General features: G+C 31.9%; 2 protein-coding genes across 3 annotated transcripts; both read right to left on the bottom strand.

Moving 5' to 3' along the window:
- Positions 1-6,981: 6,981 nt before the first annotated feature.
- LOC139094296 (uncharacterized) lies at positions 6,982-11,298 on the bottom strand. The gene is made up of 3 exons (XM_070645320.1): positions 11,127-11,298; positions 9,024-9,464; positions 6,982-8,753 (listed from the first exon to the last, which is right to left on the bottom strand). The coding sequence occupies exons 1-3, from the start codon at positions 11,209-11,211 to the stop codon at positions 7,285-7,287; spliced, it is 1,995 nt and encodes a 664-aa protein (XP_070501421.1). The 5' UTR covers positions 11,212-11,298; the 3' UTR covers positions 6,982-7,284.
- Positions 11,299-12,714: 1,416 nt separating this feature from the next.
- On the bottom strand, positions 12,715-15,644 carry LOC139094301 (atlastin-1-like). 2 transcript variants are annotated; one of them, XR_011544767.1, is made up of 3 exons: positions 15,377-15,644; positions 13,007-14,718; positions 12,715-12,849 (listed from the first exon to the last, which is right to left on the bottom strand). XR_011544767.1 is itself a non-coding variant. In XM_070645326.1 (2 exons), the coding sequence occupies exons 1-2, from the start codon at positions 15,584-15,586 to the stop codon at positions 13,063-13,065; spliced, it is 1,866 nt and encodes a 621-aa protein (XP_070501427.1). In that variant the 5' UTR covers positions 15,587-15,644; the 3' UTR covers positions 12,949-13,062. The 2 variants fall into 2 exon arrangements, 1 of the variants encoding a protein (XP_070501427.1); XM_070645326.1 differs by lacking the exon at positions 12,715-12,849 and having other exon boundaries at positions 12,949-14,718.
- Between the last annotated feature and the right edge of the window lie 110 nt (positions 15,645-15,754).

A 15,754-nucleotide genomic window follows, 5' to 3' on the forward strand; every position in this document is an offset into this window, starting at 1 on the left:
GAGGAATACAAAGGCATGTCCTACTGGAAATTTATTGAAAAATATCCTTTAAAATTAACAAATAATGAAAAAAAGGAATTTTTTATTTCTGCTTTCAATCCAAAAATTTATTTATTTTATGATAAAGAACTAAACATTTACAATATTGCCAATTATAAAAGTTTATGGGAGAAATTAAGCAAATTAGTATCAAATGATGAACTAAATAATATTCTTGGAGATGCAATCATTGATTATTTAGAAATTAATGCATCATATAAAGACGACAACCAATCTTTATTGTTATTTTTATTAGACATAATTGAAATAAATTTAACTAAATCGCAAATTTTAAAAATGTTTATTTGCAAAAATATCTTAAATGAAGCTCATTGGAATGAAAATGTTTTTGAAATTTTAACAGAATTTATTACCAGAAATTTAACTAATGATCAATGTAGAATTATTTTAAATCAAAATGACACAGATAATAAGAATTTCTATTTCTATCAATCTATTAATGACTTGAAAAGAATTGTAAATTTTATTAGTAATGATTATTATTATTTTGGATATGATTTTATATCATTTAATAATTTTCATAGAGCCTTCACTATACCCAATATGCCGACAATAACCCAAACATTAAGATTATATTTGATTTATTTTGACATTTTGAAAATTCAGAATAAAATTCTATCGTCAAATGACTTCCTTTATTACGTAATAGGACGTGCCGAAGAACATTCTTTCGATGCTTTTACATTATTTTTAGAAAATGTTTTCAAAGGCAATGAAGGGACTCTAAAAGAATATTTAGAAAGAAAAATGTTTAATACTGGACTAGCAATTTTTGAATACATTGAAGATTTCAAGATACTTCCTTATTCTGATCCTAGATGGTTTAAAAATCTTGAAAAATTGTTAGTGTTGTACAAAAAACTTTAAATTTATGTTAAAAATTGAAAGTATAATTAAATTTGGGTTTTTTATTGGAAATCAGCTTCAATTTAATTAGTTCTTCAACACCATTCATCTTACATTATAATGACAAACCTTGGATCATGCAATGTGAATAATTGGAAATCTATTACCTCAAAAAGGCAACAAATAAAGCAATAACTATTTTCGTATACAATAGATCAATAATGTATGATTAAAATCTAAATTTAATTTGTAATAGCCTCTGTCTAGACTCTAGACCTACTCTTTAAGTCATAATATAAATATATAAAATAATGTATAATTTAGTATTTTTTAATTTATATTCGCAGGTAATATTTTGTAGCTTTTTTGTATAGTTCTCATAATTGATGCTCAATTATATGAGCATTTGATGCGTATTTAGGTAAGGATTCAACGTAAAAGCACTGACTTCAGCTTATGAAGCTGGACTTTTCTATACAATCTTGATTCTGTTCTCCTGCCTGTCATTCCGGCTCTAAGTTCCGTCCCTTTCTGTTTAGATAATTTTGGTAAAGTTGAAATTTCCCGTCCCTTTCAATCCTCTTAGAAACTCAATTTTTGTGAGGTTTATAAATATCCATTCGTCATGCTTGTCGGGATTACTATCTAGTTTCAAATAAATAATGTTAATTTTTATGGATATACTTTTGCAACAGTAACAAAAGTCATAAAATTCTGAAGTTTTCTTGATTTTCCAATTTTCCCATAAATCTTAACATCAGTCAAATACTCTCCATCAGGTGCAAATGGCAAGTACATGGTCGAAATTGTAAAATTTGGAACTACAATTTTGGTCTAAAATTATAAAACAAAAAAAAATGAATTATTTTATGAAAATTTATTAAATTTTGAAAGAACCTTTTTGACTGGACATTTTGTGCTTATTCCATTTTTCTCAAATTCCTTCAAAAATATTTGTATAAAAATTGATGCAGCCTTATTTTTTTGAATTTTACAAAGTTCCAATTTTGTATTAATTAAAACAATTTGATAATTTTTGTCATCACTTCCAATTGCCTTTTTCACCTGAAAAGTTATCTGAAAATTAAGGAAATGAATTGAGAAACTTTTCTACAATTAAGTTGCTGTTCTGGGTCAGAAACTGAATGAAATTTTTTTTTAAATTAAAATTGTAAAAATTACATCCCAAGTGTCCAACCCTTGGCAATTATTTTTTACAATAAAGTCATTAATTTCTTGTAAAATTTCACATTCAGCTGTAAAATCAATTGAAGTAAAGTCATCGGACGATGTATAAGTTATATTCGATTTAACAATTTCCGGGTCTTTTTTCGCCTCAAATTTAATTATTTTAATTTTCTTGCAATTACAGCACGTCTGAAAATTTAAAAAGAAATTTAATAATTTTTATTAATTTTTTTTAAAAAAATCTTACAATCCAAAATATAAAAATATACAGAAAATGTTTAATAAACTTGTTTATAATTTGCATTTCGACATAATAAAATGAACCAAACAAAAAAAAAATTGTCAAATTAAAATGTTTTCATTTAAAACAGCGAATTTAAAAATTATTTTAATGATGCCATTTCCATAATTTCTTCACTTAATCTATTTTTAGATGTGAAAAAAGGTCAATTTTTAAATGTTTTTATTATTAAAACTAGAGTATCGGTAGCGCCCCATCTTCAGAATAACACATCGCTTCATGTGGCATCACATAACACCCCATAACCCCTGATACCCCTCAATTTTCGGCTTCACATTACGCTCCCCATAACCCCCTGATACCCCTCAATTTTCGGCTTCACATGGCTTCACATTACACCCCCCATAACCCCTGATACCCCTCAATTTTCGGCTTCACGTGGCTTCACACATGGCTTCCGTTCTTGTATCAGCAAAGGAATTGGGTGTTTATAATATAGCTTATTAATTTTTAAGATGACATTTAGATTATAGCTTTATATTAGCTTCGGAGCTGCAGAAAATTGTTAAACAAGCATTATGTTATTATTGGAATATTAATGTGGATTGATATGGGCCTAATCTACAAGATTAAACAATTTATTATGACCCACAGTGGACAACTTGATAATAGGCGTTTTTGAGAGAAAGGTGCTTGGATCAGTATTTGGACCAAAAAGAGTAGAGGTGACCTTTTCCGGAGCAGGAACAATGAAGAATTATATCGGCTTTTCCATGAAGCTGATATTGTGAGACGCATTAAAGAAAATAGACTTAGGTGGGCTAATCTTGTAGAATAGATATTTCGGGAATCCCTAAATTGAACAATATACAGCATGTAATCTTGATGCTTGACCAGAATACTGACCTTTGTATCTGGGACTTTAAATTCCTGCAGCAACTAGAGCACTTCATTGCACTGTAAGTCTACAAATCCTTTGAGCATAAAAGTTGTGACTTTTCGGCATTGTCGGTGAATGTGTAGAAGCCAATTTGCTTGGCTTTCAACTCCTTAATTATTTTGTTCTTGTTTTCAATAGTATTGATACGAACTTGTGTTGGATTCGCTGATTGTATTTTCCAGACTAGTGTTACCTAAGCGCAGACTTGTTGTATGCAGAAAATAAACTTTTGTCGATCACGAGTGCCTACATCTTTACTAGTTTTACATCGTACCTTAAAGTGCGGACTTTTAGAATTTTAATATTTACTTAATGACTCCAATAAATCTGAACAAATTTGTAAATTGTTTGTTTGATGTGCATAAAGATGAAAAAAATCTTTTAAAAGTTCAAAAGTATTCAAATTTGTAGGCTCAACTTCCCTTAATAAAAAGTCTTTTAATGATTTTTCATTTCCCTTAAATATTTTTGACATATATTCAGCAAATTTATCAATATTTTCTCCATGAAAAATAAGGTTTACCCAAAAATCACTTGGATGTGAGAGAACAAATTCCTGAATTTCAGCCATACTGAAGTAACGTTCGTAAATGGGTCGAAAATCCAGAAATGAACCTTCATGCCAACTAAATGGAATTAAAAGAAAACTATTTGGATAGCATTTGTATTCTGATTGATAAAAATTAGTTTTTCTTAAAAGCATTTTTTGCATGTCTCGTGATGCAGTGACAAATGTGTGCCATAATAATCCAGAGTAATCCAGATCAAAACGAGAAACTTCACGAAATGAATCAAAAATTTTATCGATTTCATTTTCCGTAAACATATCAACAGTATTGTTTAAAAGCAGATTAAAGCTGATGACGTAATATTCTAAGAATCTAGTGTTAGTGAGAACATTCATGTAAAGTTCCTTTTGTTCGGATGTGCTGTATTTGTGGGTGGTATAGTTAAATAATATATCAGTGAAATAATCACTTATTTCAAATATTATTCCTGATTTTATGAGTTCCTCTAACTCATCGAATGTCAAATTATTTGCAATGGAATTAAAAGCATAAGTCTTGTCATCATTGAGCTTTAAATCGTCATCAAGTTTATATATATCATGAACAACATTCTTATCTTTATACAAATATCCTGCATTTTCGTAGCCATATTCGCTCAACAAAAGGACTCCTTTTTGATTTTTACCTCGAATAAATCTGTCATATTCATCGTCACTAAGCAATGATCTTACATGACTTTTGATCTCATCATATTTAATTGCTTCAGGTTTCTTAGTAGGGAATTTAAAGTAGAATGTGTACAATGTCTCATTCTCATCAATTTGAAGCAATTTTCTCAATGCTTTCGGATCACGTTTAAAGAAATTAAATACGAATAAGAAATGTTCAGGTTCAAAATCGAATAAAATTTTCTGATATTTTGTGGTTAAAAGCTTCGCAATTTGTTTTTCAAATGGTTTTGAATTTTCAGGAGTATTTAATTGAATGTAAGATTTAAGAAATCTTTGAATTTTCATACCTCGAGCGAAATATGCAAACAATAAATTTCTTAGTTCCGCTTCACCTCCCGAAGGTTCATCATCCGCAATGTAAACATTTTCAATCAGATATTGTGCAATGAAAAATTCAGCAAATGTTCTGTGTGCAAATTTGACATTGTTCTTGCCATTAATGTACAAAATACCCATCCGTGAGATTTCGTCACTTGTCAGTTCCGCTGGAATCTTTTGTCGCATTATTCTTAGTTTTACTAGATTTGTTGAGATGGTTGGACTAGATGATTCCGTCTTTAATGCAAATGACTGATAAAGTTTCATCATATCAAAATTTCTGTGATCTGTGAGGGAACTACCGTAAAATTTCAAGGCAAACTCGCTCTTTTCTTGCCAAATTTCAATTTTCTTCTTGACAAATTTTTGATAAATTTCGTAAATATTTTCTGACTCATAAATGATTTCATCACTTGCGATTAATTCCGTGATCATTCCTAACATTAATGGTGTGTCAAAGCTTTGATCTGATCCTGTTGAATTTACGATTTTTTGGACTTTCTCGAGATAACCTGGAATTTTGGATTCGTCAATATTTTCGGACATTAAAAACTTTCTGATATAATTTTCTTGTTCGTCTTGATTAAATGGAATTAGATTAAAGATATGAGCTGAAAAAACAGTCCATAACAGATCAGCATAAAGTGGTCTTGTGCATACTAACTGAACATTCGCAGTAGAATCCCTAATCAAGCTCAAAATACCCAAAACATGCTCACTATATTGCGGTGAAATTTCATCAAATCCATTCCAAAATAAAATCAAATTTCCTGACTTGAAACTAAATTTAAAAATTTGTCTTTCAAATTCATTCTTGGAACTAAGTCCGAAAATGGTTTCAATCATGTTCTCAACATCATTTAAGGTTCTAATGCCCTCGTATAGATGCTTATAATCCTTCAAGTCAATGTACGAAACCCATCGAGTTGGAAACATTTTCTTGAATTTTATCGTAAACTGTTCAAATGTTATTGTCTTTCCTGTTCCTGCTTCATCTGATAAAATGAACAATTTTGAATCAATTGCTGTTTCTAGAACTTTTTTAAAGTCAAGTGGAACAGAATTTGAGGACAATGCCTCAATAAAGAAATTCCGTCTAACACAAACTTTAAACCAATAATTTTGCTTTATTTTATCGATTATGCTCATTTGATCAGATATATTTTGACTTATGAATTCCTGATAAAAGGATTCAAACGTTTTGTCCGATATTGGCATCATTTCGTTACAGTCTATATCCTCTTTTTCTACTGCATATTGAATAAAATTGTAATAAATTTCACGAATAAATTCATTTTCAAATTTCCGTTCAACATAAAATTTTGTATCATTTTTAATCATATGATGCACGACTAGTTCCTGTCCATCTAAGACACTAACAATCTGATCAGATGTCAAATAATTAAAAATATCCGGATTAATCCCTTCCAATTTTTCCAATTTTAAACTTTCATCTTGGAAAGTAAAATTTGAATTTAAAACTTTATCCTTTAACTTTTCTGTCATATTTTCCCACGAATGATAAATCACTTTTTCTATATAATGGAAGTATGGATCAGTCAAGTCTAATGGTTGCTTATTAAGCATTTTATTAATGTGATCGGATGTCAAGTTATCATAAATTGTTGAGTTTTTAGCAAACAAATCCCTAAATTCAAGATTAATTCCTTTATACAATACAGGAGCTTTAAAGACAGACATTTGGTCCTCATCAGACAATTCATTAAACTTATAAGTCGGTGTAAAGCAGTGTTGCAATCTGCCAGTTTTTCTGCAGAAGACAATTTCTTTATAAAGATTTTATCTGCGGAAGAAAGTTGTCTTCTTGCAGATAAATAAAATTGTCTTTCGGAAGATTGTGTCTTCCGGTAGATTTAATCTTCCGCAGACAACTGTCTTCCAGTAGACAAAAAAAATGTCTACAGGAAGACAGAATCTGCATGTAGATTTATTCTGCAGCAGAAAAATCTACCAAAAATTTTATTTTTTTTGCAAAATCCCTAATTTAATAACATATTACTTATTAATTATGTGCTGTTTATGTTCGAAAACATCAATATTAATGTTTCAAAGCTTTTAATATCAACTAACATGGAATTTTCATGCAAAATTGTGCGAAAACAAATGTAAACAAAGAATAACGGCATTTTGAAAATCAAAAGTTGTTTTTCTCGATTTACATGTGTTTTAAATGATCTACAATATTCTAAAAGCTTTGAAACATTAATATTGATCTTTTTAAACATAAATAGTACATAATTAATAGGTAATATATTGCTAAATAAGGGATTTTGCAAAAAAATGAAATTTTTGGTAGATTTTTCTGCGGCAGAATAAATCTCCATGCAGATTCTGTCTTCCTGTAGACATTTTTTTTTGTCTACTGGAAGACAGTTGTCTGCGGAAGATTAAATCTACCGGAAGACACAATCTTCCGAAAGACATTTTTATTTATCTGCAAGAAGACAACTTTCTTCCGCAGATAAAATCTTTTAAAAGACAAATTCTGTGGAAGAATCTGCTGTCTTTGTCTTCGGCAGACATCTTCCATTGCAACAATGGTGTAAAGAAATAAGCACCAAGAATTGCACTAAAAATCCCAAGAACTGTTACAACAATTGAAATAATCTTAAACTTAATAATTTTCTTATCCTTAATTTCTAAGACCTTTTCATGATGACTTTCGATCTCTGGCAATGCCTGCTGCAATTCTGGAACGACCTTTTTCTCGTAAAATTCAAAAAGTTGGATGAAAGTTGTTCGTACTTCGGCTAGTTTCTCAGGTAAGTTGTGGTAAAAGGCAAGTAAATGCACAACACGTACAATCAGCTCAGAATGAAAGGCTTCGTCAGGATAACAATCGAAAACGGAACCGACGATCTCTTCATAATCAGAATTTTCTTCACAAATTGTTGATATTTCCTCAAATTGCGTCATGGTCTTCTTATCATCTTTTGTGTATGGATTTGCCTGATTTTTGTAGACTTGAATCATGACAAAATGACACAATTCGTGGATCAATACAGCCAATGTCTCATGTTCTGTAGCAGGATCAAGTAGTTGCTTAGCTCCAATATACATTTTACCAGATATGTAACAAACACCTTGAGTGAACTCAGTAGCTGTTGGATCAAGAACATTGACAGCTTCACGGTTAAAGTCAAAGACAATCTTAAAGTTCTTAGATGCAGCCACAATTTGAAGGATAATTTTGATGAAAATATTCTGACTCAATAGTTCAAATGCTCTCTTAACTGTATCATGTTTATCCTTAACTTCTGTTTCATCAAAACATGCTGTAGAATTGGCAACAAGTGTGTGGATATGCTTCTCAAGAAATGGCTGTGAATATTTGTTCTGGATATCTCGGATCTGTCGTTGAATGTCGTAATCATTAATTTTTTCATAATATTCTGCTGGATCTTCATTGGAACCAAATCGAAGCTTTTTACTCAACAGTAAGTCGAAAACCTCAAATGACTTGCTTTCTAATGAAATCATTAATGCTGACTTATTCGAGAAATTGAAAAAATGACGCAAATTTTGATGTTGATTCAGAATTTCCTCAAGTTTGTCCTTCTCATTGGAACTAATCAGCTTATGAACATCCTCAGTCACATCACAAAACTCCTTTAATTTCCCACTACACTCGCTGGATTCAAATGATTGCGGAAATGTCAAATTATTCTGCAGTAAAATGTACAGGACATCAAAATGTTTATTATCATATGCCATAGATTGAGCACTGACTTTGTTGTCCATTGAGCATGTCTTTATCTTAAGTTTGAGGAGAATATTGACGATTTCTGTGTTTCCGGTCTCTGCAGCAAGCAGCAATAAGTTGAAGTCACGAGAATCCGCAAGGAAATCCAGTTCAATTAAATTTAGACCAGATTGATATGAGAATTGACTGATTATGCCTGAATAACAGGAAAATTGATTAATAATTTGCATTAGAACCGAGTGGAGTGCTACAGACTGCAATTAATCGACCGTATTTCCAACTTTATACTTCAAAAACCTTCAACCAGAAATACTAAAGACTCTAACGTCCTTTTTTACTCATCCGTTCCTGAATATTATCAGTCTTCTGGACATATGGTCGATTAATCTCAACCTGCTTCATTTAGGAATTATTATGAAACTAGTCAGGATATCTATTCTATAATTACTAGTCAATATCCACTTACCTATGTGATTATTCTTCAAATATTTAGCCAAGAAGTCAGCCACAAATTCACACAACTTTAAACTTTCTTCCCAATTCAGCTTTTTTGGATGCTTGAGTTCGAAGAACTTCTCATTTTCCTGCGATTTCCACAAAATTGTCCATTTTTCTTCACTTTCAGACACAAGCATAAGAACCGGATATTGTTCGCCATATTTTGTGTTAATTTTATGAAGATCAGCAATTTCCAGTCCAGGTACAGCATAAGGAAATAAGAACTTGATGAGTAAATAGTCTGACTGCTCAGTTCCGTGACTGGACTCAAAGAATTGTAAGAAATCATCCTTGCTGGTGCACGGAATTATGACAGGATCAATAACATCAGTTAAATTAAGTGACTTCCGATTAAACGTCTCGATTTCAATTTCGTCGTGGAATTCACCAGCTTCATTAACATACTGAGCTGAAAATGGAATGAAAGATATTGTGAATTATTGTATGTTTTTAATATTTAATGCCTAAATGCCTGAATTTGACATTGCAAAGCAGTATTGACCAAATTTTTATAAGCAACGGATAATCTTGACTTAATTAATGCAAGCATTTTGCAGCACATTCATGACCATGACCCAGGATATATCACAATATGTATATAGCAAATCACACCTGTCTGATTTGACAGAATGCGCACTTCATGTGAAATCAACGTCTCTAAGACCAAATCATTGCGAATTAATCTGCCAGCGCAGACACGAACATCAGTCAAAGTTCTCCATTTGAGAAATGAGGTTGTAGAGGAAGTGGATAAGTTCACTTATCTGGGTAGTGTAATTTCCAAGGACGGTGGTGCGGATGACGACATACGCAATAGGACTCGACTCGCTAGTGTTGCCTATGACTCACTAAGACACATTTGGACATCTCCACGACTATCACGACGACTGCAGTTAAAAATCTTCAATTCAAACGTCAAGTCAGTGTTTCTTTATGGATGCGAGACTTGGAAAGTGACTATATCACTCACTAATCATATTCAAGTTTTCGTCAACAGATGCCCTAGGAAGATTTGTGGCATTTACTATCCAAAATATATTCGAATCAACGCCAAAAGTAAAGCACAACTGTATATTGGTGACTAGAGCATCCAAAGATGTAGGTAGTAGCCTATCAACAAATGGCAGTACAAAGTAGGACATTGAGCAACGAAGCCAGAAAGCAAAAGGAGCATTTAAGGAGATCTCAAATATCTGGGAACCACTAGCATCAGCAAAGCTTTAAAGATGAAATTCGTCAATGCTTATGTCAAGTCAGTACTGCTTTATGATTGCATTGGACTGAGGATCCAATGGAATGACCATCGAATCATGTTTTATTGGGAAATGTTGGACATGAGGACATCAATCGGGAGGTACAATTGCGTAAAGATGACACACTTGAATTGGGAATAGTGCTGTAGCTGGGGCAGAGACACAAGCTTACCATATTGTCCTTGGTTGGAATCTACAAGAAAAAAATGTGTCTAGGTACTCCAAGAGCGACATGGCGTAGGACGGTAATGAAGGAATGCCAGTTAGATGTCAAAAACTGAGAATTTGTAAAAGTCAACCAGCAATAGAGTCAGATGAAAAGCTACAGTTCCGGAGATAATAAAATGAGTTGCAAAAAGTGAAAATAACTAACATCAAGCTGGTCTTTTTCAAATGCTGTGATCAATGCTGATGACTTTTATTTTTATTGCCAAATTTTATTCTTAATCATGACATCACGTCTTGTCAGTTTCTTTGTCAAGGTCATATTTTGCAGACGATTGCAGATTGCTATTTTTTGATGCTTTCATACACAAAGACTGATAGACAAATAAAGCACAGAAAAAGAAGAAGAATGAAGATTAAAACTTGGCAGACAATGTCATGCAGTAGCTCACAATAATAAGGTGCAGTTTGAGATTTTATTGTGGATAAGATGTTGTGTTATGTAATATGTGAATGGCCCCTTTGAGGATCTTAATGCTTTACTAAGAGACTGACTTAAAAACACAATTTTATTAAATTTATTCACTTCTATTGTCACAAAATTGGAACTACGGACACAAAATAATATTCTAAATAATTAAAACAAGACTTACCATCTGAATTTCCAGACTGGATCTTAAATCCAACATTTTTATTTTTTGTGGATATTTTATTAAATATTTTCACTTTTATGTCCATCGCAATCTCATCACTTTTCTATTTTTTAATGAATTTTTAATTAAAGCACCTGACTTTTTGTGATTACAGCTTAAATGTCCACACGAATCAATGAATTATTTTATATATCTTGTTATTCACAAAGCGCTTTTGATCGCAGATCTTTGTAAGTCCAAAAAAGTCATTTTGTTTAGTTTAGGAAACCTGTTAACAAGATGAACACAACAATAAAATGTTTTGATTTTGAATAAATCCATAAAATATGCAAATTTATGCACAGTGAATGAAAATACTTCAAAATATCAACAGGACATTGAATTGTCATCAGCTGTTGTAATAGGGCATGGCCGTTTAGAAATTCACACTCAGTAATTTGAAGTTAAAGGCATTTTTCTCCTTAGTTGGACTTTTTAGGATCACTTTTGAAAGTTATAATTGTAGAAATTCATAAAACCAACATTTTGGCATATAATTTGCTATGATTAGTGCTTTAATTAATGCAAAAATTCAAAAAATATCTCAATTACTGAGTGTGAATTTTTGTTCCATTTTTCAAAATTTTTCAGAAAAATTAATAAAAATCGCTAAATTTATGTGTTTATTATGATTTAAATTGTGGGAGCATAAAGATTTTATGTTCCTTTTTAAGATTAGATTACTCTACGGAAGCAAATCATGCTTTAAATTAGTTTAATTAACATAATTAGTAATCTGTTTTTGAAAAAAATTATTTTTTTCCGTTGAAATTTTGAAAAAAAATGGAACGTTATTCGCGGCTAAGCCCAATAGGAAACGCATCAAATTATTTAAAATTGCAGTGCCTCCAACTCACAAGGCTGGAACCTTCAAGCATTATATATAATATAGGAAAATTGAGGCCAAATTTTCACAATTTTTACAATATTCTATTTGAATCTTTAATAATCGGCGGTATTTAGCTGCATATGTATGAATACCGTCTAGTTTCATCAGCCTGGGAGCTTATAGTCCTAATACAGATGGAATAATCTCCACATAGGAACATGATTACAGTAAGGAAGTAAGTTATTATTAGAGATGATCAGAAAAGAGAATTGAGAAGATTTTAGAGTAAAAGCTGACAATAAAGGCTTAAACATTAATTAATGTGGTAATTCTGAATTGTGCTATTGATCAATTTGTAAAATATATTAATTTTAACCCCAAACCTATAAATCCCTCAAACATGTGTCTACCCGCGAAACTTTTTATGGAACTATGTGAATATATCCGCATTGGGTTTCTACCCGATACACTAATTTTCACTCTCATTGCTGTGTCATGACTAATATGAAATTATATATTAGTGGTGTGTTCGAATTAACACTTTAAAATGTTATCAATTGTTATACAAAAAAGAAATTTAAAGCGCTGCTTTATAAGTCAAAATAACAAGTTATATTGCAATTGACTAAGGTGACCATTTGATGTATTTTTCGCTTGGCACTGTTATATTTAAAATTTTGAGTTACATAATAGATGAAATCTAATCTTTAGCTATTGGATAGTCACCCTATTACATCCTTGATACAAGAGTTCCAACCCGAATAGCTCAAGTCAGTTAATCGATTCAAATCTGTCCTAGATCAGCTTGTTGCCGGGTCTCAATCTGTTCTCTCATCCAGTTAGAATCATGCAGACCTGAAATTGAATTTTGAATCGATGAATTAATTAATTTGTGCTATTCGGGCAATATTTAAATGATGAAAAATTGTAAAAATCTGAAAAAATTCTCAATCGTGTCTAACTGTTTGGTATATTCCAGTTTTTATTGCTAATAGACAATTAACATGCTTACAAAGTTATAATGTTGTAGCTGGGGGAGAGACACAAGCTTGCTGATGATTAAGATGGTTAAGATTCATACCAATCCTTCCATTTTTCACCCAAGTTTTTCAAAGTGCCTCTAAATCCTTCTTCGGCTTTTTCGTTAGCAACATAGAGTCCATCTGTAAATGTTGTTGTGGCTAAAGTAGTAAATGCTGCAGCCTCCGCTCCTAAAACAACAAAAGGCGTTGCTACTGCAAGTCCAGCTCCATGTAAAGTTTTTCCAACAAAATGTCCAAAAGAATTCTTTTCATCATCTAATTTTTTTTGTAAATTAATGCGTTCCTCTTCGAGTTTTTTTGCAAATTCCTCATTTTCTTTGCATTTTCTTTCATATTCATATTGTTTTTCTTGTTCTTCATCTAATCGCTTCTGATAAGCTCTTTTCTCTCTGGCTTGTTGTTCCTGCTGATCTTTTAATCTTTGTTCATCATACTTTCTACGTTCCTCAGCCTGTTGTTTTTCCAGTTTCAGTTTAGATTCCATTTCTTCAAGTTCAATTTCCTTTTGTCTTCGTGCACGTTCAGCTAGTTCCTTACGTTTTCTTTCTTGTTCCAATTCAGCTTGATGTTCTGCTTCTATTCTGCGTAATTCTCTGAATCTCTTTTCATGAATATTCTTAAAATCCCAATAAATTGTGTCCAATTTATGCTCCAATTCAGCTCTATATGACATTTCTTGTGACTTGTTACCCATTTTTGTCTCATCATCGTACATCTTCATAGCCATTATCTTCCATTTATTATGGATAATCTGAATTCTGTCCTCATTCGTCAAGTCAACGTCATTGTTGATTCCAGTTTGATATTTATCGATGCATTTTTTAATTAAATTGCTCATATTACTTTCAATCATTGACTGATAAAGTGTTAATGTATCTGGAATATCACCAGATTGAAATAATTTAAGATATTTTTCAATGTAGACCTTTATATCCTTTACAGTTAATTGTTGTGCATTGATTTTCTTTATCGTCATTCGTTCTGGCATCAAAAGATACTCGATAGCATTCTTAAGCTCTTCTTTGAATTTATCATCCATATCGGACCAGCTACCGTCGTATGATCGACGACCAGTAATTTTTGTGCCTGGATGTGGCAACAAACAGCATTCAAGATTTTCAAATGATTGCTTAATAAAGTCTCGAACGGAACGAAGCTCTTCATTTTGGGTTGATGTACTTTCAATGGCATTTTTTAAATAATTCCTTCCACCAGCAGCTCCATATGGATATTCCTCATAATTTTCCCAGTCTCTTATCAGAAATGTCAAATTTTGAAATGGATTTCCGTTAGATTTTTCATTCTTTTTTGTATTAAATTTAGCAAATTCTGTTGCAAACTGCAAATATTGTAGATGGTCTTCCTGAACTTGCTGCTTAAGGTTGAGGACTTGAATTGATGAAATCAAAGTTCCAAGGGCAAATATTCTCGCATTGTCCTTCATCGAAGAATGCTTATCAAATAATCCTTGCGTGTCCATAACAATGATTGCAATCTTCTCACCAGTCCTGTCCATTGTATGTAGGAAGACATCACTCCAAATGTCAATTCCAATAGTTTCACGCTCCGTACCACAACGCCAGGAAAATCCTTTTAGTGGTTCATTGGATTTCCCCATCCAGTTGTCATCTTTTCGGAAGTAACTTTGAGATGATTTACTTCGGTTGTTGATTGATGGGAACTAAAATAAAGGATAACATAGTTATTGTATGGATTTTTCAAAATAATATCGGCATTGCTTATCAGACTTGTTTTCTACTAATGGTCAAAATGCTTCACAGACAGAGCATTTGACGACTGATTTCCAAAGCAATTGCTTAGCCTATCTTAACTAAGATGCCCGAATATCGGTAAATTGATCAAAATCCTATGATCATGTCGACCTGTATCTGGATTTTGAATCTGTTAATCAACTTGTGCTGTTCGGGATGAAGTCTAGCTAGTGACATTGATAGACATTTTCACTTATAAATGGGATAAAGTGATGTCTAGATAAAGGTAAAGGCTCTATAACTCAGCTTGTAACCATTCCTAGGATACCTATTTGTACACCCAGGTCTCTATCATAATATGATCCAGGGAAGTTATCATAGAGACAGTTTGGGGATCAACCCACTTTATTGGATTAAATCCTTCAATTTGGTTAGGTTTTTCGTGAATCAAAAATCCAAAAATCCTTCAACTTTTGTGATTTATTTAAAAAATGCCAAAATGATCGACCATTCCTCCCGCTCTGTCTGATTACTTCCCTGACTAGATCACTTAACATTCCTCAATTTCATATGGAGACAAAACAATCCACAAGCACCAATTTTATTTAACTACATAACCATACTTACATGTGCGTAGAGGAACCGCAAGCAATAATCCAGAAAGAAACTTTTTCCACCACGAAATGCTCCAATTAATGACAAAATTACAACTTTACGATCTTGAATTTCTGGATGTCCAAAGATTTTTTCAAGTTCCTTGTTGTCCACAATTACTTCCTTCGATTCTGAGAATCTTAAGATGTTGATTGACTTTCCATATTGATGAGTATGATCCATCTTGACTGACTTTTCTTGGTTAAATGAACAATTTTTAAAATGAGCAGTGCTTATTGTGAAATTCAATTATTTGCTATAAAAGTATAACAATCAGTTGATGACGTAAGGCTTAATAATATTATTGGATTGTTAACAAATGTTATCTTTTAAGCTAGTTGAAGTGTTTTT

The sequence above is a fragment of the Chironomus tepperi genome, unplaced genomic scaffold (genome assembly GCF_022539635.2).
Source record: "Chironomus tepperi strain 1889 unplaced genomic scaffold, CSIRO-AGI_Ctep_v1 contig_354, whole genome shotgun sequence".
NCBI classification, from domain to species: domain Eukaryota; kingdom Metazoa; phylum Arthropoda; class Insecta; order Diptera; family Chironomidae; genus Chironomus; species Chironomus tepperi.